Genomic DNA, 26031 nt, shown 5'->3' on the forward strand with positions numbered 1-26031 from the left:
AGGTTAAAAATAATTGCAAAAATCGCAATTACTTTTGCATCAATCTAACTTCTTTATCCCTTCACCTTTCTCACCAATCCCCCAACCCCCTCCCATCTAGAAATCATTAGTTTGTTCTCTGTATCTGTGAATCGGTTTCTGTTTTGTTTGTTCATTTATTTTGTTCTTCAGATTCCACATATAAGTGAGATCAGATTGTATTTGTGTTTCTCAGTCTGACTTACTTCACTTAGCATAATAGCATAATACCCTCTAGGTCCATTCATGTTGTTGAACAGACTTTACTTCTTAACCAAATGGTGCATTTAGAAAATTTTCCTGACCACAGTTAGTGGTCACATGGAAATTCCAACTGATCCCTACTGTTTACCCAAGGACCACTTCCGGAAGAAGGGCTTGGAAGTGGGATGGGGTCAGCAAAGGCTTCCTAAAGGGGGTGACCACAAGCTGAGTAAAAGGGAGCAGCCTGTAATAGACACTCATTAAATTTTGATTTAAAAAAGTGTAGTAGATGGGAGAAACAGAGGGAAGAGCAGCAGTCTGTCCCAGGTGCAGGCTATAAGGGAATGCGTAGGTAGAGAGCATGAAAATAATATACCCAACTGAAAATTGGTCTGCTTGTTTTTTGTTTTTCGTTTTGGTTTTTTTTTTAAGGAGGGTGAAGCTCACAGTGGCCCATGCGGGGATCAAACCAGTAACCTTGGTGTTATTAGCACCATGCTCTAACCAACTGTGCTAACTGGCCACTGGTCTGCTTTTTATTATTACTGTGGGCTAGCAACTTTAAATAATGTCTGTGACAAAATACTCCTCTCTAAAAAAAGTCTTTTGTTAGTGCAAATTCTAAATAATCGCTGTAGATATTGTTGAGTTTATTTAGTTTTATTAATATATAAAAATTAGGAAACCATCAACAAAATGAAAAGGCAACCTACTACCAAATGGGAGAAAATATTTGCAAATCATATCTCTGATAAGGGTTAATATCCAAAAATTATAAAGAACTCACAACTCAATAGCAAAAAAAAAAAAAAAAAAACTGATTAAAAAATGAGCAGAGGATCTGAATAGATATTTTTCCAAAGAAGACATGCATATGGCCAACAGGTGCTTGAAAAGATGCTCCACTCACTAATCATCAGGGAAATGCAAATCAAGACTACAATGAGATACCACCTCACACCTCGTAGAATGGCTATCATTAAAAAGACGAGAAACAGGAGTTGGTGAGGATGTGGAGAAAAGGGAACCCTTGTGCACTGTTAGTGCGAATGTAAATTGGTACAGTCAGTATGGAAACAGTATGGAGATTCCTCAAAAAAATAAAAATAGAACTACCGTATGATCCAGCAATTCTAATTCTGGGTATTTATCTGAAGGAAAAGAAAATACTAATTCTCGAAAAGATACATGCACCCTCAGGTTTATTGCTGCATTATTTACGATACTGCAGCAATGAACATGATGGTGCAAAACAGGGAAGTAACTTAAGTGTCCATCAATGGATGTCTGGATAAAGAAAATGTTGTATACATATATACAATGGAATATTATTCGCCCATAAAAAAGAAGGAAATCTTGCCATTCACAACAACATGATGGATCTTGAGGGCATTATGTTAAGTAAAACAAGTCAGACAGAGAAAGATAAATACTGTATGATCTCACTTATATGTGGAATCTAAAACAAAACACTGAACTCACACAGAGAAAAAATTGGTTGTTGTCAGAGGTAGGGGGTGGGTATGGGTGAAATGAGTGAAGGTGGTCAAAAGGTACAAACTTCTAGTTATAAGATAAATAAGGGAGGTGGTAGATGACGGTAAAGGGGATCCAATACATGGTTATGGAAAGAGAACTGACTCTGGGTGGTGAACACACAATGTGATATATAGACGATGTAATACAGAATTGTACACCTGAAATCTATGTAACTTTACTAATAATTGTCACCCCAATAAACTTTAATTTTAAAAAAAGATAAATAAGTTCCGGGGCTGTAATGTACAGCATGGTGACTATAGTTAATAATACTGTATTGTATATTTGAAAGTCACTGAGAAATCTTAAAGTTTTCATCACAACAACAGCAGAAAAATGTAACCATGGTGTTGAATGTTAACTAGACTTATTGTGGTGACCATTTCGCAAAGTATACAAATATCGAATCATTACATATGTGTGCACCTGAAATGAATACAATGCTGTATGTCAATTATATCTCAATAAAAAATAAAGAAAAAAATCCCACAAAAATTGGTACAAGTTTACATTAGCATACTTTTATTACAGACCATTTAATAAACATTGTATTTTACATAGAAGTTAATTTGGAGAATGCTGTTTTATGGTTGCCCGGACACACACAGACTCAGCCACATATGTTTGGAGCTGACTTTAGGCATAGGTCATATCTCCAACCCCAGTGTTATTAGTTATCCCTGCATTTACACAGTAGCTTCAAAACAAACAATCATGATTTACAGTCAGTGATTATAAAGGCAAAGAGACAGAACTTGACTTATTTCAATTCTATCATTCAATGTAACCATTTGGAGTTTTGGGTTAAAACAGTGAAACAGTGCAAAATGAGAGGCAAAATATTTTTGTTTGGTTAAGTGCCAATTTTAGTTCATAGATGAACTATTTTACTGGATTTAAATCATACTTTTAAAACGGAAATTATTCTTTAAATATTGTTAGTTGTTTTAAAATGAAAGATAAATCAGGAAAATAATAAATGTTATATCAGTGGTACAGTTCAGCAGTTTTGTGAACTAAAATTCACTTTAATTATTGGAGGATCATTTACATAGGACATTATATCAGTCTATAACTAATGGATCAAAGTTCAAACAATTAGATAGATGTGGAAATAAATAGTTGTACTTTTTTTCATTTTCTGAACCATAATCCTAATTGTATTTATTTATTTATTTTATTGGCATGAATGTACATATAAAACTTTGTAAAAGAAAATTTTTCACTTCTACATTTCTTTTCTGGCCATTATTATTGTTCATTTCATTTCCTAATCATTTGAAAATATGAAATTTGAATTTTGAAAGTAGTTTTATCCTATAGAAGAGTGGTGTGTTAAAAAATGATCTGCTCCATGTATCAAATATGATTCATTCCACAAATATTTTCTTAGTGCTGTGATGGGAGGAAACACTAGGTGCGTGGTAACTGGAAGAGGCATCAAATGGAAATCAGACATGGCCCCTAGAGGTGATACCCGAGCAGGTATTCTCCATAGAGGCAGAGCCACTATTTCTCAAGGGCCTGCTCTCAGCCCCACCCCATGCTAGTAGCGGGAGACACTAAGGTACTTAAGACTCTTGTTATCCAACCTGTTACAACAGAGCAAATGTCCCTGCATTTACCAAAGGCCCACTTGTCTGTTTGTACCCTGAGTCCTGTCCTTTCTTGAATTATCACTGTTGCTCCTATAATTTCTCTCTCTCTCTCTCTGCTTTGTTATTGGTGGATCCCCATCAGCCTCCCTTAATCCCCCTTCCAACTACCACCTCATTTCTCTGCCCCCATTCATAGAAAAACATCTTTGAAAGAGTTGATTATAGTGTCTCAGTGTCTCCATCTCAGCAGCACCTACCTGTTTTCTTTTCCCCACTCCAGTTAACTTCTATCTCCTCTGTAACTGTTTTTGTCAAAGTCGCCAAAGACCTCCATCGTGCTAAATCCAATAGGCACTCACCTGGTTCTTAGCAACATTTGATGCAGTCAAACAGTCCCTTTTTTTTTTTTTTTTTTAAGATTTTATTGGGGAAGGGGAACAGGACTTTATTGGGGAAGAGTGTGTACTTCCAGGATTTTTTCCAAGTCAGGTTGTTGTCCTTTCAGTCTTAGTTATGGAGGGCGCAGTTCAGCGCCAGGTCCAGTTGCTGTTGTTAGCTGCAGGGGACGCAGTCCACCATCCCTTGCGGAAGTCGATCCCGCAACCTTGTGGTTGAGAGCCCACGGGCCCACGTAGGAATCGAACCGGCAGCCTTTGGCACTAGGAGATTGGAGCTCCAACCACCTGAGCCACCAGGCCGGCCCAACAGTCCCTTTTTTAAATACAGGCATGTTGAAATATGTATCCACTCTAATGGCCTTATAACCACCATGTCTATGCTGAAAACACCCAAACTTACATTTACAGTTCTAGCCTCTCCCTGAGGATATTTAATAGCCATCTCAAAACCAACGTATCTAAAATGGAATTCTTATTTCAGCTGCTTCCAAAGCTCTTCCCATATTTCCATATCCCCATTGGTGCAGTCATCACTCAGTTGCTCAAGCCAATAATCTAGGAATCATGTTTGATGCCTCTTTTCCTCCCAGCCCTTTCCCATTCCAACCCATTATTAAGTCCTATCTCATTTAATTTAAAAATATTCTCTAATCACCATCACCAACCTCCACCAAATACTGACATATTTTTATGGAGAGATCCTTTTGCTTTCTAACTCGTGTTCCTGCTTCCATCTTGTCCCCTATAATCCATAAGCCTCAAAGTAACCCAATGATTATTTTAAAAACTTAGATCACATCAATGACCTGCTTAATATCCTTCAGTGGCTTCCTGTCACACTTAGAATAAAATCCAAACTACCAGCCAGGATCTTCAAGACCCTGCCCATCTCTGTCCTCAGCTCATTCTTCTCTCCTGCCTGCACATATCCCCGAGGTCACCTGGGCGTCCTGATTTCCCTCTGGCATGGCAACCAACTTCTTTCTTGCCCTAGATCCCTCCAATCTTCCTATGCATGACTCCTTTTAGGCTCTTAGTTCTCAGCTCACATTTCTCTATTATGTTTTTTTCCATAGCACTGGCCACCATTTATAATTATTGACTTGATTGAATTCATTTGTCTGCTCATTTAGGATGAAAATTCCTAAGAGCAAGGACTTTATTCTGTCTTGTTTGCCATTGTATCCCTAGTTCCAAATCACAGAGCCCATCACAATAGGTACCGGATAAGTATGGTAGAATAAAGACACTGTACCATGGAGCTCCCAGTCTTGGTTTTGTACAAGGGACAGAGGTACCTGGCAAAGAAGATCCAGGCCTCTGGGAGCTTATGACAAGAGCCGTAATCTGGTGGGCTGGTAGTGGAGGCTCTCCTGTCTGCAGAGACCCTACACCCCATCTGCCATTCTCTCCAGCCTCCTTCCCCATTTCTCCACTCAGAGATCAACAAGGCCTGGCTGGAACTCTGAAACCTCGGTGTCCCCACCCCCATTTGGGCCAAACAGAAGTGCTTAGGCTTAAGGGTGGATGGGGAGGTAGGATGGCGTAGACCTAAGACTTATGGAGTGGTTAAGGTAAGCGATCCTGTTAGTGGCCCCGCTGAGTCCGGACAGGCTGAACCCGGCAGGGTGGAGCAGCCTCTGCTGGGTGGGTCGAAGGGTGCGGCCTTTGGCTCCGCCCCCCCAGCGCGGCGGGAAGTAGAAGCCGAGCGCCGTGATTGTGGCGTGGAGGTGCAGCGACACCTGACTTGCGACGCAGTGGCGGCGGGGCTCAGCTCTCTTCTGATGTGGTTTGGACCCGCACACAGTCCCGAGGTGCTGTGGATCCCAGGCTGAGATGGAGCAGGAGGCCCAAGGGCTGAGCCTTTGGCCGGCAGCTCAGCACCAGTTCTCAGAGGTGGGCGGGCGTCAGCCCCAGGGCAGGGCGTGGGGGCTGCGGCAACGAGGCTGCGGGAGCGGAGGGAAGCAGCCCTCTAGGCGTTAGGAGTTGAAGGAAGAGGTTGGGAGGGATGGGAGATCGAGGACCGATATCGTGTGTAGTTTATCGAACTAATACTCACCGAGCCTAAGTGAGAGCCTGTGCCGGGCGCTGGGCGTGAAAAGGTCCCAGGAGAGGGATCTGAGTACTGAGGAAAGAAGACAAAGTTAGGAAGTTAGCGGGAAACGGGAAGGAGGGAAAAATTAAATATTTATTGGAGCCCTTCTAAGTGGTAGGCCTTTGCCAGACCCTGGGAATACAACGGTGAGTTTACCATAAGACACTATACCATTTTATTAATAAATAGCTTAATGATTAGCAGTGCAAATTGTTGTGACGGAGAAGTACAGGGGCCACGGGAGCGAATAGCAGAGATGCTTGATCTGATTTAGGAGGCCAAGAAGACAGCTTCGGATTTGGTCTGGGACTGGAGAACTGGCTCGGTGAGGGTTTGGGGGTCCTGAGATCAGAGACAGGATACCTCTACCTTGGAGAAAGTGAAAGATGGACTATGAGATTGAAGGCCAAGAGAGTGACGGGAGAGTGGCCCAAGGGGAGGGGAGGCTGGGACCCCCGCACCATCGCGGTGGTGCAGGGCTTGAGTTGGTCATTCCAAGAGCAACAGGAAGCCATTGATGAGTTTAACCATGATCAGTCACAATTAGATTTGAGGTTTTTTTAACCTAGATTTGAATTTTTTTAAAGAGTCCCCTGGCGGATGTGGGCAGAATTACAGGCAATAGTTAGAACGCCGTTGTGATAATCCAAGCGGGAATTAAGATGGCGACCCAGCAGAGAGGTGAGAGTGGAGATGGAAATCCTGGAGATGTTTTGGAGGTAGACACTACAGTGTGGTAATTACATGGATCTAGGGGGTGAGGGACACATCCAGGACAACATAGATTTCTAGCCTGTACAATCAAGTGAGAATAGTGGTGACATCTGAGAGAGAAAAGGATGAGAAGAAACAGGATTAATAGATTAATCCCCCCCAACCCCCCACCCGGGGGGTGGGTTGGGGAGGGGGGCAAGGACGCTCCTGTGTATTGGACAGTCCAAAGTGACTGTGGTTATTCAAATGGACTGAGCCGTTGAGTAGCTGGAAGATTCAGGGGAGGTCTGGCCTGGAGCTATCGGTTTAAGAATAATTGGAATGTAAACAGAAATGGATCATTAGCATGAGAAAGATTGCCCGAGAATAGCTTTAGGAAAACCTGCAAAGGAAAAGGAGGGCCGGAGAGAAGGGAAGGAGAAAAAGTAGGCAAGAGTGTCATTGTGTTCCTGCAATGTGCTCCTGAGGCCAAGGGAAAGAAACATTTCAAGAAGAGTGACTTCCCCATCTCAGAAGCTCCTGAGAGGTCCAGCAAAGAGGAGTTTGACAAGGTTTTGGACTTAGTGACAGGGAAGTCATCGGTGACCTATATTTGGGCTGGTTCTGTGGAGAGATGGGGCCCTGAGTGAATTTGGGGGAATAATAAGGCCAAGGTAGTGGTGAAGGTGTGTTTCGCCATCTCCAAAGATTTTTGCCTATGAAGGATCAGGAAAATAAAAGAGGGCCATTACTGAGAGGGAGAGAAAAGGGGCTGAGCACCCCAGAAATACTCATCTAAAAGACATTTATTTGGGGTCTATAGTGTGCCTACTTTACGCTAGATGCTGAGCATATAGTGGTGAATAAAACAGGATTTCCCCAACCCTTCTAGGATTTAAAAAATTGTTTTCCCTCCATAGTCAAAACATTATCAAACCTATCAAAATTAACGATAATCTCTTAATACATCTTAGATGCAATTATTATTCAAATTCATCTAGTTGTCCCTAAAATGTCCTTTAGAGCTGATATGTTCAAACCAGGATCTAATTTAAGACCACACACTGCATCTGCTTATTGTATCCCTTGGGTCTCTTTGAAATTAGAATAGTTTTCTTTTTTCCTACTGACTTTCTTTTTTCATGATCCTAATTTTTTTCTTATAGACTCCTTTTTCTGGATTTACCAGATTGCTTTTTCATGGTGTAATTTAGCTTGATCATCTGTCTCTTGTATTATCTCTTAATTAGAGTGAGATCTTAAAGCTTAATTGGATTCCTGATTTTTGGTAAGACTGCCTCACAGGTACAGTAGGCTTCATCTTGCATTACATCAGAAGACTCATCTGGCTCCCCACATTTGGTGACCCTAGGCTTGGTCCTTGAATTAAGGTCGCAAAAACCCTGTTAGTCTCTATTCAAATTTATTTTTAGCCTTGCTGTCAGAAAGTAATCTGTGTCACGTTACCTTGGCTGCATCCAAATAACCAGTTCCCCAGCAATCATTCAGCTACTGGTTTCAACCAAATATTTTTTCCTTGATCAAAAGTTTTTTTAGGGGTTGTAAAATAATGATTTTCTAATTCTACCATTCCTTCTACATTTATTAGTTTGTATTCTTCTGTAAAAAAATTGGAATTATTTGGTGATTTTGAAATAACAGTTTCCTACTGGAAAGACGGAATAAATACTAAATTCACTTCAATTCACAATGGCTGACACTGGGATAATAGCTTACCCTTTGTCACTTTTGGCTCATGAGTTTTCAGATTCAATCTATTAAAATCAACAATCATTGTTCTTTTCGATTCTCAAATTTTCACAGATTTGGCCAGTGGGGACTCGTTCTGTGTCCTTTTAAAAAACATTTTAAAGAATTGTGGTAAGATCTACATAGCATAGAAATATCATTATAACCATGTTTAAGTGTATGGTGGCATTAATCATATTCACATTATTGGGTAACTGTCACCACCATCCATCTCCAGAATTTTTTTCATCTTCCCAAACTGAAACTCCTTAACCATTAAACAGTGACTTCCCAATCTCCTCTCCATCCCCCAGTTGCTGGCAATTACCATTCTACCTTCTATCTCTTTGGATTTGACTTTCATAAGTACCTCATATAAATGGAATCATACATTATTTGTCCTTTTGTGACTGGTGCAATCCACTTACAGCATAATTCTTCAAGTTTCACTCAGGTTGAAGCATGTATCAGAATTTCCCTCCATTTTAAGGCTGAATAAATATTATATTAATACGTATATATCCTATTTGTTTATCCATGCACCTGTTGACGGACACTTGGGTTACTTCCACCTTTTGGTTATTGTGAGAAATGCTGCTTACCAGGTGTGTACAAAATGCTGCTGACCAGGGGTGTACAAATATCTATTCAGTCTAGTTCCTGATTTTAATTCTTATAGGTATATATCCAGCAGTGGAATTTATGGGTCATGTTAATTCTGTTTGTAATTTGTTGAACCGCCATACTGTTTTCCATAGTGGCTGCATCATTTTACATTCACAAGTGCACAAGGATTCCAGTTTCTCACATTTTGCTGACAATTTTTTTTTATATTGTCATTTTAATGGGTGTGAAGTAGTTTCTCACTGTGGTTTTGATATGCATTTCCCTAATGATTAGTGATGTTGAGCATCTTTTCATGTGTTTATTGGCTATTTGTATGTTTTTTGAGAAATGTCTAGTCAAGTCCTTTACTTTCTTTTTTTTAAGTGTGTTTTTCCAGGACCCATCAGTTCCAAGTCAAGTAGTTGTTTCAATCTAGTTGTGGAGGGCGCAGCTCACAATGGCTCATGTGGGATCCAGACGGCAACCTTGTTAAGAGCACTGAGTTCTAACTGACTGAGCTAACCGGCTGCCCCAGTCCTTTACTATTTTTGAATTGGGTTGTTTTGTTTTCCTGTTAAGTTTTAAGAGTTTTTAATATATTCTGGATATTAGTCTGTTATCAGATGTGTGATTTGCAAGTTTTCTCCCATTCTGTTGGTTGCCTTTATACTGCTGATAATGTACTTTGATGCACAAAATTTTTAAATTTTGATGAAGTCCAATTTTGTCTATTTTTTCTTTTGTTGCCTATGTCTTTAGTGTCATAGCTAAGAATGATGTGGATATCCAGTTATGTCAGCACTATTTATTGAAAAAAAACTGTCTTTTCCCCATTGAATGGTCTTGGCACCCTTTTTGAAAATCATTTGACCATATCTGTGAGGGTTTACTTCTGGGCTCTGTTTTTTTCTGTTGGTTTATAAGTCTATCCTTAATGCCAGTACCATACAGTTTTGATTGCTGTAGCTTCGTAGTAAGTTTTAAATCAGGAAGTGTGAATTCTCCAATTTTGTTCTTTTTCAAGATTGGTTTTGGCTATTTTGAGATTCCATATGAATTTTTGGGTGGATTTTTCTATTTTTGCCAAAAAACGATTTTAATGGAGGTTGTATTGCATCTATACATTGCTTTGGGTAACCCTTGACTCTTAAATCCTTTAATCCATGAACATGTCTTTCCATTTACTTACGTCTTTAATTTGTAGTTTTCAGTGATTGAGTTAACCTCTTGGGTTATTTCTAAGTATTCAGTTCTTCTCAATATCATAAATTGAATTGCTTTTCTAATTTCCTTTTTGGAAATGGTTATTGTATTGGTTATTGTCAGGGTATAGAAACAACTGATTTTTGTGTGTCGAATTTGTATCCTGCTCCGTTGCTAAATTTGATCAGTTCTCAGAGGTTTGTGTCAGTGTATATGTTCTTCAGAATTTTCCACATATAAGATTGTATTATGTGACAACAGAGATAGTTTTACTTCTTTTTCAATTTGGATGCCTTTTGTTTGTTTGTTTGTTTGTTTGTTTTTGCCTAATTGCTCTGGCTAGAACTGCCAATACAGTGTTGAATAGAAGTGGTGAGAGTGGCCATCTTTGTCTTATTCCTGATCTTAGAAGAAAAGCCTTTAGTCGTTTACCATTGAGTATGATGTTGGCAGTGGGTTTTTCACAAATGCCTTTTATTATGTTGGAAGCTTCTTTCTAGTCATAGTTTTTGTTTATTTGTTTTTTAATCATGAAAGGGTGTTGGATTGTTTCAAATGCTTTTTCTGCATCAATCGAGATAATGAGTTTTTTTTGTTTGTTTGTTTGCTTTTATTTTACTTGTGAAGGTTATTAGGATACTACATTGATTGATTTTCATATTGAATCACCCTTGCATTTCTGGTATAAATTCCACTTGTTTGTGTTATATAATCTATTTAATTTGTGTTGATTGATTTGATTTGCTAGTTTTTTGTTGAGGATTTTTGCATCTATAGTCATAAAATATCTTGGTCTGTTGTTTTCTTGTGATGTTTTGGTTGGGCTTTGGTATCGGCAATTCTGGGCTCATAGAATGAGTTAGGGAAATATTCCTTTTTTAAATCTTTGGGAAGAATTTGAAAAACAGTGTTCTTCTTTAAATGTTTAGTAGTTTAAACATCTAAAGTGTACAGCTGTTCAAATATATGGTGATGGAAGGAGAACAGACTCTGGGTGGTGAACACACAATGGGATTTATAGATGATGTAATACAGAATTGTACACCTGAAATCTATGTAATTTTACTAACAATTGTCACCCCAATAAATTTAAAAAATAAAAAAAAAAGTGTATAGCTTAGTGAATTATCCTGGAGTAAAGACCTGTGAAAAATTGCCACACCACAGAAGCCCTTCGAGCAACGCTTATCATTGCCCTCTCCTTCTGCTTTAATATACCTTGTAGCCTATTGTCTGAATATAACTTCCTTGAATTTCTCTCTTTCTGCCCTGTGATCCTATAATTGTTGTAAAGGCTGAAATTGCTTTCTTAAGTTTTCTTTTTTTTTTAAATTTGTGTTTGTTGCTAATTTTTCTTTGATCTGTGACAGCATTTTTCGGGTGAATTTTCTTTTTCTTTTGGAAAATTACAATCTTTAATTTCTTTTTTGATGTTTTAGTATTTTTTTATGGATACTGTCTGTATTTTTTAACTTACGGTTTGTTTTTCATATTTGAGTGGCTTGGTCTGTTCTGTACTGCCCCAGTGGAGTGGTGGATGGGAAATATGGAGGTAGCTTTCCCAGTTTTCCAGCTCAAGAGCTCTCTCTATTGCTACAATAATGGACAATTTCTATTTAAATATGTTTTTTTGGATCCTATCTTATTTCAAGAGGTTCTACCACCAATCCCTTCTTTTTTTCCCCTCATACCAGTCTGTCATCAAGGGATACTGCCCCTGAATTCTAAGACAATCCCCACCGTTTTAAAAATTGATTTTTAAAGTCTGCCTCTTTTTCTTACGTCCTCCAATCCTTGATCGCAGACCTGCCCACAGCAGTTCCCACTCAGGTGAGACCCTCTTCTGTAGGTAAATATTTGCAGATGGTTTCTAAGTTTTGCTAAAGCCAGGACTCATCTGAAGCCTCCATTCTTCCTACCTTTGTGGCTTTCTGCACCCATTCTGCTGGTTTGAGATGTTCTTTCACTCTCACATTTAAATATAACCTGGAGTTTAAGGGTTTTCTCAGAGTGGTTGAAGGTATAGGTTGTGGAATATTTTATTTGGTCTTTGTTGCTTTTTATTAAATAAAAACCAAAAACATGCCAAGGAGGAAAAGTGGCATGAGTCACACCCAGGCTTCCACTGCGTTATCAGCCAGATCTGCACCTTAGAAAAACCCAGGCTGGAGAATGGCCTGGATGCAGGATAGATCATTCAGGCCAGAGATGACGGAGGCCTGGATTCAGATGCGATCCGGAGATGGGGAGGAGGGACATGTGGTACTGGAATTTGAGCTAGGGTGAATTTTACCTTTCTCTCTCTCCAAGGATACTGAGAAGTCAATGTGCGTCTTGGACATAGCTCTATCTCCCGGAAACAGTGGAGTGCACACCTCTTGGAACCATGACCCATCAGGCATTCAACATTTCTCTCAGTGCCCACAGCTGGAGAATGTCCCCTTGGTCCCTGCTGAGGCACCCAGGCAGAATGCAAGTGAAGTGGGTCCCCAGTTCAGTGTGTTCCTGCCTGAGCATGGCGTGAACTACTGCCCCCAAGTAACTCTCACTGCTTCCCAGATGATTTACTATCAGGGAATGTCTCCCTCTCAGCCAGGAATGATTTTCAAGGGGCACCAGATGATGCCCTTAGGAGAGCCCGATATATCAGGGATGGCCATGACCTTCAGTGGGAACCTAAAGATGCCCCCCAATGAGCCTCCCGTCTCAGCTCCCACTGGAATCCCAATGATGTCCCACATCAGTGTACCAACAACGGCTTATTCGGGCCCTCCAACCGTATCTTCTAACAGAGACCCTTTAACACCTAAAATGTTATTGGCCCCAACCATGCCTTCCACTGAGAGCCAGGCAATGCTCCCCTCTTTGGCTCAGATATTTTCTCCTAGAGATCTCCACAACTATGGAATTCCCCCAGCTGGGTCCCCATCATTGCTGGCTTTAGAATCCTCGGACTCTTTTGTGAGCCAGCCAGCCTCCCAGGAAGACCTCTTCCTACCCGAGCAGCACATACCTGCTCCACATAGAGCAGAGCAGAACTCCAAGGCCCAGGAAAGGGCTTCTGAGAGGAGGTCCCCAGTTTTAAGGCCTTACTGCTGCCAATATGAGGATTGTAGAAAAGCTTATACTAAGCGCTCTCACCTCGTGAGTCACCAACGCAAACACACAGGTAAATGAGGTGTCAGACAGGTGGGGTGGGTTGGAGGAGTCACTGGGCTTTAGATTTGTGCTAGACCACTGGTTTGTAAAGGTTGGGGATTAGCCCCCATCCTTCGAGCTTGGGATCAAGCTATACTGATTCCTCAACCTTGACTGCTCTGCCTCATAGAATCAGACCCCTGCCTTCCTATCTGCTGGCCTAAATTCCTCTAATTCCTTCCCTCCCTTGTCATCTTCTCTCCCCAGGTGAGAGGCCCTATAAATGCAAGTGGGAAGGCTGCACGTGGTCTTTCTTCCGTTCCGATGAGCTTGGACGACATACGCGGATACACACCAGATACCGACCACATAAATGTGATCAGTGCAGCCGACAGTTTATGAGATCTGACCATCTCAGGCAACACCAAAGGACTCATCTACGGGTGTCAGGATCCCCTGACACACAGACCATCAATGGACAGATAGCTGGTCCTCCTGCTCCTGGTCTTTAGTTCAACCTCCTCTTCCCCTCATTTTTGCTTCTCCACCCAGATCCTGCCAGCCGCTGACCAGCTAGGTATAGGCTTAGATGAAGGCCGAGAAAGATTATGGGTAATGTTGAAGCCCATATGTGCTCTGGACCCAGTCAGGCACTCTTCAAAAACTGTCTTGGATACCCTGACCTCTCTGGGACCACCTACTTTTGCTGAGTTGCGCCACATGGGAAGATGGAGCAAAGTAGAGATTGGGAGCTTTATTAAAAAGCTCTTTATCTTACGTCACTCCCTAGCTTGAAACCCTTTAGTGACTCTGCTTTGTCTGCTACAAAAAAAGTTCCTTATCTTGGTCTTCCACAGTTTCCAGAGCTAGGCTATGTTCAAATCCTGAATTTACCGCTTACACTAGCCATGTGACCTTGGGAAAGGTATTTGAACACTATGCCGTGTTTCCTCTTCTGGTAAAGGAATAAAACAGTATTAGACTGTTTTGGACACATCTTATATATTGAATCAGATTCTGTCCAGCACTCACCAGCCACATGCCTCGAGTTTCTGTCTCCTCCCACTACTTTCAGACTTGGAAGGGATGTCCCACCACAGGGCATGGGATCTGGCACCTAGTAGCCACTAGCAACCCAGAAATGTAGGGGAGTTAATGCTCCTGGGGTAATGTTTGACTAGTGAGAGATGGAAGAGAGCCAGGCAGATTAAATTCCGTCTTCCCTGAATTGCTGCAAGGCACCATTTCCCAAATAGTACAGCCAATGGGGAGATCTCCCAAGTAGCCTGTGGACACATCTACTGTGCTTCTTCAATGGTTGTCATGAAGCAGGGCCTTACCTGCTGTCACCTTGCATTATTTTCCATTCTTCCTGCTTGCTTCCTTTTTCTCACTCTCAGTGCCTTGGGCTTATACCACCCAAATAAAACATCGATACTTAGTTCACATTTAAGCTCTGTTTTCTAGGGGACATTAGACCAGGGCAGAGAAGTCTGAAGTCCACTATAACTTCTTTCCTGTCTTTACAGAGCCCAGGTGATTGGACTACCAAATACTGGGGATTAAAGGGTCTGTCCTGCCCTGCCCCTCCCCTGGGATTGAGGGCATCATTCCTATCCTGGCAACTCAGCCAAGTAGTTCAGAATCTTATTTCTGGACTTCTCAGCCAGCCATTTTACTGACCAGCAAACTAATAATAAAGGAATGGGCCCAAGCTTTCAAATGACAGAGCTGGGATCCCAGCCAGAATCTGTCTACTCCAGAGGCAGACCTCTTAACTAGGGGATGAGGTCTACCCTCGGTGCAGTGGCCATGGAGGAGAGGAGCACCTAAAGGGGAAGGTCCGAAAGGTGACCCTTGAGCTCAGCAAGCGAGCATATGTAACATCTAGTAATCTCTTAAATGTTGAAATTGAATAGGTGAATGAAGAGGAAAGAGAATTCCAGGTAGAGACAACACGACCTGGCAACTGCTCAGAGGAGAGTCAGTCTGCAAGCATCCATTTGGCAAATACTTTTGAGCCCACAATACAGAGCATCACCGCTGTGGGGACTCATGGTGGAGTCATGGTGGAAACAAGGAAAGGGTGTGTCAGGGACGAAAGTACCGGAGTCAGCTGAGGAGCTCCCATTTCCTGGATGTCTACCCTTGGTCATGCCCAGTGCTGGACACTGAAGACTCAGTGCATGACAGAGCCTTGCTGCATGGCAGAAAGATCACAGACAAAGATTCGGGAAGCGCTCAGTGCTGCCAAGGAGAAGAGCTGAACCTTTGTGGACTCGAACTTCTGGGCATCTGGGAAAGTCCCACAACCTTGGCTGTATCTGCCCCTGCCCCTCTCATCCCTACCCTAACCCTGTGCTGCATGCCCCTCTCATCAGTTCTCCTAGTGGCCCCCATGTGACTGGGCTGGGCCTCCAGGTGCCTTCACCCAAATGCCAAGCAAGAGCAGTAGATAATGATAAGAAAAAGTTGGGGAAGAGGGCACTTGATTATGACTCAATTTCTGGCCCTAGGGACTGAGGTCTCAAGTACCCAAGGTCTCTTTAATTCCCACCTGGGCTCCCTTCTGTGGTGAGGGGGTGATTGGAAGAGAAGAGCTCTATCCTTTAACCAGTGATTACCCTATGCCAGGCTGGGGCTAAGCCTTTCTCAGTATTGTCTTTTTCAACACCAGGCAGGATAGTGGGTGAGAAAGACATTGTGGGCTCTCCAGTAAAGCCAGTAAAATTTGAACCCTGTCTGCCGTTTCCTGACTGGCCTTGGGCACTTGTATCTGTTGCTTCAGATAGCAAGTGGAGCAAGAATGATGGATTCAAGCTAAAGAGATACAATTAATCCCATTTAAAAGTGGTTTCTTTACCTTAAGGGAAAGGAAGGTTTTAGTGCTCTGGGTGAGAGTTGAAGGAGGCTTGAACCAGGGTGTTGGTTCAAGCGGAGGTGGGAGAGTAGAAAAATTTAAAGATAATTGGGTTTGGTTGATGACGGAGTGGTCAAGGATGACTCAAGTTTTTGGCTTGTGTTATAAATAACAAGAAGAATGGACGAACTTCATTAATTTATTTTCTATTTTTTATTGTGTTCTCTGTTGTACATGAAAAAAGTATTTGTGTACATGCAATTTAAAGAATAATAAAAATAAAAATATTTACCCTTTATGTCATTTGAGAAAAAGTACTAACGTTTGAAGACTTTGAGCTCCTCTCTGATCACATCCCTCTATGGAGATAGAGGTAACCACTATCCTGAATTTTGGTTAATCTTGCCTTTGCTTTTCTTTGTTCTTTTACCATATATGTATCTATTCTTAAACTAGAGTGATTGGTTTAATGTGATTTTGAACTTGACGCCGTTTGGGGTTTATTGAACTTCAAAGGCTTATTGTCTTAATAAAATTTGTAAAAACTTTGGCCTTTTTGTCCCTCCCCTCCTGACACACAACTCCTGACACATAATCTTTCCATATAGTAGATGTCTTGATATTGTCCCACAGGTTACTGATGCTCTGTCCAATTATTTTCCAGTCTTTTTTTCTTTCTCTGCTTCATTTTAGATATCTTCAAACTAACAGATCTTTTCTTCCGCAGTGTCTAATCAGTTCCAACCAGTGTGTTTTTCAGATACTGTATTTTTCATCTCTAGAAATTAATCTGGATCTTTTTTGTATCTTTCATTTCTATCCTCTATCTTCTTGAACATATGTAGCATAGTTACAATATATTTTAATGTCCTCAGATGCTAGTTCCATCATGTTTGTCATTTCTGGATCTATCAATTGATTTTTATCCTGGTAATTGTTCTTATTTTCCTGCTTTAAATAACTGATAATTTTTTACTGGATGCCAGGCAATTGTGAATTTATGTTGTTGGTATTCTTTTAAATAGTGTTGGCTTTTACTTCTGGTATGCATTTTACTTCTTAGAATTTATTGGATCCCTTTGAGGCTTAATTTTTTTTCCTTAGGACAGGCCCAGAACTGCCTTTTATCTAGAGCAAATTTTGCCCCACTACTAAGGCAAATTCTCAAAGATTCTACCTGATCCCTATATTATGTGTGCATTCTGGCTAGTGAGAACAACTATTTCCAGCCCTGTGTAAGCTCCAGGAATTGTTCTGCCTACTTCTTTTCAGTGGTCTTTTTCCTAGTCTTGGGTAATTTCTTCTCATGTTTGATCAGTACAGTGCTCAGCAGAAGACTCAAAAGGACACCTCGCTAGGCTTTAGCACACTCTCTGCAAATCTCTGTCCCTTCAAGTACTTTGCCTCACAAATTCAAGCCACTGGTCTTCTCAAACTTCACTCTGTCTCCTTACCTCGGACCTCCATGCTCTAGTTTGGTTTTCCTCCCTTTCCTCAGGGGTAACAGTCCTGAGCTGCCTATTGTCCGTTGCCGAAATCCACTGCTTCATATATTTTGTATGGTTCTCTATTTGTTTAAGGTGAGAAGTTAAATGCAGTGTCTGTTACTGCATCTTTAAAATGCATCTAAATGGAATCATATTGTAATGAATTCTGTGAATTTATTTTTTGCTCACAATTACGCTTTTGAGATTTATTGTCATTGTCATGCGGGGTGTCATGCCGGGTCTCAGCTCCCGCTCCCCGCATAAGAACGCAGGATATGGTGAGGACAAAAAGGACACTCACGGAGCCATAGATAGGGGAGTCATACCACTATAGTCGTGCTGGCGGCTGGGTTGGAGACACAGGAAGCAGGAGCCACACGATCTGCAACCCGCCTTCCATTTCTCTGCCAACCAACCTCACTTGCTAACTGCAATGTGCCTTGCTAACTGCAATCCGCCCTTGCCAGCCCCGCTTTGCTGCTAGCGCAGCCACGGCAGTTATATTAGTGGCCAATGGCTCTCTGGTTACAGCTGACGGCCAACTAGCCACAGCTGATGACCATCCAATCACAGTTGATGGCCATTTACTACCTGAGCCAACACCTTTCCGTGTGAGGCCAAGAGCCTGGAAACTGCACTCCTGGCTCTGTCCCTACAGTCATACATGCAGATGGAGTTCATTTTCACTGTTGTGTAGTATTCCATTATTTCGTATACAATTGATGTATTTTACTGGATCACTTCTGTCATGCGGGGGACCCTGCTCGCTGCGCCATTTGTCGTGCAGGGAGGCCTGTGGGGTCTCTGCTCCCGCTCCCCATACAAGAACGCAGGATATGGTGAGGCCAAAAAGGAACAGCCACGGAGCCATAGGTAGGGGAGTCATACCACTATATTCTCTCTGGCGGCACTATACTCTCAATGGAGGCTGGATCCACACTGTCCGCAAACCGCCATCCACACTCGCCAGCCCAGCCGCCATCTTCTTGCTAACCCTCATTTTTCTCCCTCTCTCTCTTCTAGCACAGCCACAGCAGTTATATTAGTGGCCAATGGCTCACTGGTTACAGCTGATGGCCAACTAGCCACAGCTGATGGCCATCCAATCACAGTTGATGGCTATTTACTACCCGAGTGAGCAGCTTTCTATGTGAGGCTGAGAGGCTAGAAACTGCACTCCTGGCTCTGTCCCTACAACAGTGCTGCCCTGAATATTCCTGCCTAAACCTCCTGCTTCACTTGTGATAAGTTTCTCTTTGAGGCATTTTTCAAAGGGTGGTTGGTAACTCAGTGGGCTGTGAACTGACTAGAGTAACAGAAGGATTGCAGGGCAAGGTTGAGAGCCTGGCTGAGCTTGGTGACAATTTATAGAAGTGTCAGTCTACCCTGTTATGGGACTTTCTCCTGTGTCACCAGTTGCTTGTGTAGTTGTGGAGTCAGCAGGGGTTGGGGTTTTGTTAGGTGAGTGCCACAGCAGGATAAAGGAACAAGGGGGTGGCAAAAGAATCAAGGGACCCTGGAATTTAAGATGGGGTTGGGGTGGGGGGGTAATGTGAAGTCCAGAGGATGCTGAGGAACAGACACAGTAGAGCTGCGATAGGTTCCAATGCAGTGAGACAAGTGGTATATTAAGAATAGTGAGTGAGGCTGGCAAGAGAGATGGTGGTGAAGATCAGCGCGCTGCTGGGTGATTTTGGAGGTGGAATGGTGATGAGACCCAGGGTATGGCCGTAGGAGAGGAGTGGGCTAGAAGTGAAGGTTTTTGGAGATGTAGCGAGTTCAAGGTGTTATTTGTGTCGTCCTTGGCTGGTGCCTAGGACCACGTATGGCTAAACCTTGGGTGGAGAGGGAGTAGATGAGGAAGGTAACACCTTCCAGGAACGAGTGAAAGTGACCAAGGAGGTGAGTTGAGAACAGTGACTAGAATGGTAGAGTATCTAATGGGACAGGTTTTTGGTGGGGAGGGAGAGTAGTGATTTTTAAGTGGCATTATGCTCCAAAGGTAGTTTGGATGGGAGAATGAGAGGTCTCCCCAAGGAAGAGATGAAGTAGGATATGAAGGAAAACAGAAGAGGGAGCTTCTTCACAGAAGGGGAGGAGGTAGGGGAGTTCCCAGATTATGGAGCAGGAGTTCCAGAGGGTACTGTGGGGTAGTTTGGGAGGGTCCTTGGCAGAAGGATGGTAAATAGGGCCAGGGAAGGGGGAAGGCTTTCCAAAAGTTATTCAGACATTGATCCTGCAGTGTTGGAACCCTCATATGATTCATTCTCATTCAAAAATTTACTGGGTGCCCAGGAGTCTGGGTGGCTAAGTGGTCACTTAGCTCCTCCTGGAGCTCTGGGCCAAGTGCAGGAAAGGCTGACGCTAACACATGATTATAATTGCATTTGGAAGCCCATTGTCTCGTATGGACGGTGGGTAGGAGATCTGGGCTGAACAGGAGGCAATTGCGTACAGGGAAGGGGGCAGATGGTGGTCTGCCCAGTCAAGCAGATTGTGAAGCGCTGTGTTTGGAATGAGGAATTTGAGCTGAGAAGAATTTCTCCTGACTTCATTCTATAGGTCCCCTCCCAACCTCCAGCCATGATCCCTGCGGGCAGGTTGTGCTGGCAACACCCCCAGGTGTCAGGGTGCATATGCTCCTGCTTCTGTCAAGATGGTGCTGGAGCTTGCGGGCTTCTGGCTCTGCGACGGCAGTTAAGGCCTTCCCGAAGGCCACTTCCCTGGGCCTGGCCCACATCCCGAGAAGGACATCCCCTCTCTGTACAGGCTGGTGTAGAATTTAGCCATGTATAGACGAGATAGTTCTTAAAGGGAGTCCTAGGTCCCGGGGAACTGTGGATAGAAGCGTTTAGAATGAAGCCCTGGATGCATGCAGAAAGATTTTGGGAAAAAGGAGGGGTAAGAGGGATGGTGTATAAAAAGGCTCTTAGAAAACACTGGCACATCTATTCCACTTCTACATTCAATATAGCAAGAAAATAATGCCTCTTTTCAATAAGTATCTCCTTTGGTTTTCAGGTGTTCATTCATTCATTCATTCATTCATTCATTGATCCAGTTCTCATTGATCTCCAACTCATACCTACAGCTGAGTGTTGAGATAAAAGATAAACAAGCTCTCTAATTTTCAGTTTTTCTATCTTTTCCTTTGCCTATTTCATTAAAAACATCTTAAATGGATAATATGTACATACAGTACAAAATGCAAAAGATAGAACATATTGAGTGAAAAGTCCTCCTGCCACTCTTGAACTTCTCTCCTTGAAAGTGATGCTACTTTTTGTTATGTGCCTTCCAGACCAATCTATAATACGTAATGAACATTCACACCATTGGTTCTCTTGCTGTGTTTATTTGTCAGTCCGTCTTGAAGGCTATTTTGTATCAGCAAATATAGAACTACTAGAATCTTTGGAATTGATGCATATAATTCCATTGTATGGATGTACCATATTTATTTCATCAGTCTTCTATTGAAGAACGTTCAGCTCATTGGCTATAATCTGCTATAATGTGGAGAAAGTTGTTTGTCTTTCAATAGGTGCCATTCAGCTTCAAGTTGTTGTCCTTTCAGTCTTAGTTGTGGAGGGCACAGCTCAGCTCCAGGTCCAGTTCCCGTTGCTAGTTGCAGGGGGCACAGACCACCATCCCTTGCAGGAGTCGAACCGGCAACCTTGTGGTTGAGAGGACGCACTCCAACCAACTGAGCCATCTGGGAGCTCAGCGGCAGCTCAGCTCCAGGTGCCGTGTTCAATCTTAGTTGCAGGGGGCAGAGCCCACTATCCCTTGTGGGACTCGAGGAATCGAACTTGCAACCTTATGGTTGAGAGCCCACTGGCCCATGAGGGAATCGAACCGGCAGCCTTCGGAGTTAGGAGCATGGAGCTCTAACCGCCTGAGCCACGGGGCCGGCCCTTAATAAGCCAATATTGATAAGTTCTTATTAACTAAAGTCCAAACTTTATTTAGATTTCCTTAGTTTTTATTTACCTAATGTCCTTTTTCTATTCCAGGATTCCATCCAGGATAGCATATTTATTTATTCATTTAATATCCAAATAATAATTCACATAACATAAAATTCATCCTTTTAAAGTGTACATTCACTATTTTTAATATATTCACAAAGTTGTACAATCGTCACCACTCTAACTCCAAGACATTTTCATTACCCCAGAATGAAACCCCATATCCATTAATAGTCACCTGCACATTTCCCTGCTTTCTCTAGTCCTGGGCAACCACTAATCTACTTTTGTCTCCATTGATCTGCCTATTCCGGACATTTCATGTTAATTAAGTCATAGAATGTTACCTTTTGTGACTGGCTTCTTTCACTTAGCATAATGTTTTTAAGATTCATCTGTGTTGTGGCATGAATTAGGACTACATTCCTTTTTGTGACTGAATATTCCATTGTATGGATATACCACATTTTGTTTATCCATTCATCAATTGATGGACACTTGGGTTGTTTCCACTTTTTGATTATTATGAATAATGATGATATGAATATTGATGTACAGCGTTTTGAGTAGATATGTGTTTTCAGTTTTCTTGGGTACGGAACTGCTAAGTCATATGGTAACTTGTTTAACATTTTGAGGAACTGCCAAACTATTTCTAAAGTGACTGCACCATTTTGCATCCCCCTGGCAATGTATGAGGGTTACAATTTTTCTGTTTCACTTACACTTGTTATTGTCCATCTTTTTTACTATAGCCTTCCTACTGGATGTTAAGTGGTATCTCACTGTGATTTTGAGTTGCATTCCCTAACGGCTAATGATGTTGAGCATTTTTTCATGTACTTATTGGCTATTTGTATATCTTGTATTTTTCTTACAAATGTGGCTAATTGGCCATTTGTAGTCTCTCTGGAGAAATGTCTATTCGAATCCCTTGTTCATTTTAAAATTGGGTTATTTATCTTTTTATTAGTGAGTTGTAAGGGTTTTTATATATTCTGGACACTAGATCCTTATCAGATATATGATTTGCAAATACTGTCTCCCACTCTGTGGGAGGTATTTTTATACGCTTGATAGGGTCCTCTGAAGCACTAAAGTTTTAAATTTTGGTGAAGTTCATTTTATCTATTTTTAATTTGGTTGCTTGTGCTTTTGGTGTCATATCCAAGAAAGCATCGCTTAATTCAAAGTTAAAACAATTTACCCCTGTTTTCTTCCAACAGTTTTTCAGTTTTAGCTCGTTTAGGTCTTTGATCATCTTGAGTAAATTTTTGTCTGTGTTGTGACTTCATTCTTTTGCATGTGGATATCCGGCTGTTTCTGTATTGATAGTCTCTATTTGCTGAGACATCACTTCGTATTTTAGTTCTTTGGACATATTTAAAATAGCTGAGTTAAATTCTTTGTTCAGTAAGTCCAATGTCTGGGCTTCCTCAGGGATAGTTTCTACTAACTCTTCCCGCTGCCCCACCCCATGTATAAGTTATACTTTTTTATTTATTTGCATGTCTCATAATTTTTTGTTGTTGAAAACTAGACATTTTAAATAATATTATGTGGCAACTCTAGAAATATAACATCCCCCCTTCCCATGGTTGGTTGTTGTTATTTGTTGTTGTTATCTGCTTATCATTGTTATCTGATTATTCTGAAGTAATTATACAAAGGTTGCACCTGTTTCCCCGAAAATAAGACCTAGCCAGAAAATCAGCTCTAATGCGTCTGTTGGAGCAAAAATTAATATAAGACCCGGTCTTATTTTACTATAATATAAGGCCGGGTTAATATAATATATAATATGATATGATATGACATAATATAATTGATATAATTAATATAATATAGTATATAATACCGAGTCTTATATTAATTTTTATTCCAAAAGACACATTAGAGCTGATTGTCCGCCTAGGTCTTATTTTCGGGGAAACGGTATTCTTTGTTGTATGTGACCACCGAAATCTGCTGACCTTCATGGTCAGCTAATGGCTGGATAGAGATTTCCTTAGATGCCAGGAACCAATAATTCTCTCAGCCTTTGCCAAGTGGCTCTGCGTGTATATTGGGGTAGCACATCTTCAGCCAGGCAACTGACAACTCCATCTTAGCCTTCACTTCCTGCTTGCACACAGTCTCAAGGTTAGCCAGAGATGAGACCTTAGGGCCTTCTCAGGTCTTCCCTGAGCACACGCAGAGCCCGTAGCATGAGCAAAGTCCTATGTACGTGCATAGTCTTCTAATTTCCCAGAAATATGTTGCAGCCTTCCAAAGTCACCTATGGACATCTTATTCCCCAGCTTTTCCTTTCTAACTTTTTTGGTTAGCTTATTTTTTGTTCCCAACTGTTGTCTACTGCCTCAGGCAGGTATGATGTTCAACAATTGCCTCTAATCATTTTTGAATAATGCCCTTAGAGAAAAGGCTGTTTGCACTGGGCAAGCTCTGAGTCAGGTCAAATACAGACAGCTTTGCAACTGGGGTCTACCAGGGAACCACCAGACAGGTCAAATAATGACAGTTCTCTGGGAATGGAGCTTTAAAAGAATTCCAATCTTGTTCTGCCCCTGCAGTGGCTGCTGGGCTGCTAGTTTACATCATAATTGTAGGCTGTTGCTTTTCAAGGCTACCATGGAGCTGGGGTGGATGGGCCTAGGACAAGTTGAAATGCCACAAAGCTCACTCTTCTTAATGATATTCAGTCATTTTTCTTGAATAAATTCTCCCCAGAGTGTAGCAAGCCTTTGATTAATTTCCTGAGTTCTGAAAATTTTTACCAGTGTTTTCAGTGCTTTTATGGGGGAGAGAAACTTTGGCCTTCCCTATCCCACCATTTTCACTGATGTCACTCTTTCATTGTAGTTTTAATTTGCACTTTTCAAATTATGAATAAGAAACGTGAAAGAAATTATGAAATAAATAATCTAATTATGAATTAGATTTCTTTTTGTATATTTATGGACTATTAAATTTTTGTGTGTGATTTTTCATGATTTTGTCCATTTTCTTCCTCTGGGTTTTGATATTTCCTCTCAATTTTTGAGAGTTTGTCAGTTCTTTGATTTTTTATCTATAGTTTTTGCCATTTGAAAAATTTTTATTTTCATGCAATTTTATCAACCCTCCTCTTTTATTGCATCTGGATTTGAATCCTTTCTCTAAATTCTGATTATAGAGAAATTCACTTATTTTTTTTAGTACTAGTACGATTTCATATTTTACTTTTAGATACCTGACCCGTTTGGAGCTTACTCTTACGTATGGAATGAGGCACAGATCTGATTTTAGCTTTTGCTAGTAGGTTAACTTTAATAGCTGTCCCAGCACATTTTTTAAAGTCCATTTTTGCTCCAGTGCTTTGTCACTTTTATCATATACTTATTTTCCATATGTACTCGTATCTATTTATGGACTTTCTATTTTATTTCACTGGTCTACTTGTCTCTTCATTCACCAGCTCATTATTCACTGACCTTGCAGCCCCAGCTCAGCCTGGTGAGCACCTTCCTGCAGCTCTCTCAAGGCAGATGCTGCAGATTCCAGGCCTTCCACCCACACCAGTGGGCCCAATCCCTCTGCTGACTTCCCAGGTGGTCTCCCAAGCTGACCCTCCCAACACCACAGCCCTTCCATCATGGACACTGTGTGTTCCATGCCTCCTGCCCACATCAGCGCCTCCACTCCCTCCCTGCACCTGGTCCCTTTCTACAGCTCACCTGCACTCAGGAGGGCTGCTTCCAGCTTGATCAGTGACTGTGAACCAGCTCTGCTTCCCCAATGACTACAAACCAGCAAACTTCTCTGCCATTTACCTTCTGCAGCTATACCCTCTTCAGTGAGAGCTGAACCCCACCTTCCAAGCTTGTCCCTCTTTAGATGCTCTCTCAGCCCTAAGGTACCATGTAATATTTTCTTACATCTTATAGATGCTCTTTTATCGTAGTTTATTCATTCTATTAAACTTCCCTTGTTTAAATCGCTGTGTGCTTTTTCTCTCCTGATTGGATGCAGACTGATGCAGTCACAGAGCATGTTGGTTGTGGTGTGTAAGAAGAATGCAGTTAGCATCCAGCATCGTATGTATCATTGCTGCACACCACCATGTCTACTACTGAGTTCATTAGGTTTTAAATAAATACGTAATTGGGGGTTTTAGTGCTTTATATAATGTGAAATCCTTGGTGGATTGTTATATGAGTGTTTTAATGAAATTTGAGGAAAGTGGTTGGGGTTTTTAGATGGGGTGGGAATGTGTTATTTTTCATATTTCGGTTAATGTCTGAAAATTCACCGTCCAGCAGATTAGATTTGGATAATGAAGGAGGCTATATTATCTTTTCTTTTTATGGTGGTTGCACTTAACATGAGACCCAAGTGTACTCTCATATCTCTTTGGTCTCCTCCCCACCCTAGTGTGTGGATATACAAGGAAAATCAAGGGAATTTACGTATACAAAGTTCAGAGTAGCAGT

At 41.6% G+C, this 26031-nt stretch overlaps 1 protein-coding gene across 1 annotated transcript; it reads left to right on the forward strand.

Moving 5' to 3' along the window:
• Positions 1–5590: 5590 nt before the first annotated feature.
• KLF17 (KLF transcription factor 17) lies at positions 5591–14113 on the forward strand. The gene is made up of 3 exons (XM_019751043.3): positions 5591–5653; positions 12414–13272; positions 13509–14113. The coding sequence occupies exons 1-3, from the start codon at positions 5594–5596 to the stop codon at positions 13751–13753; spliced, it is 1164 nt and encodes a 387-aa protein (XP_019606602.3). The 5' UTR covers positions 5591–5593; the 3' UTR covers positions 13754–14113.
• The last annotated feature ends 11918 nt before the right edge of the window (positions 14114–26031 follow it).

Source organism: Rhinolophus sinicus, chromosome 14, assembly GCF_057876585.1.
Source record: "Rhinolophus sinicus isolate RSI-liver-muscle chromosome 14, RSI-T2T, whole genome shotgun sequence".
Classification (NCBI taxonomy): domain Eukaryota; kingdom Metazoa; phylum Chordata; class Mammalia; order Chiroptera; family Rhinolophidae; genus Rhinolophus; species Rhinolophus sinicus.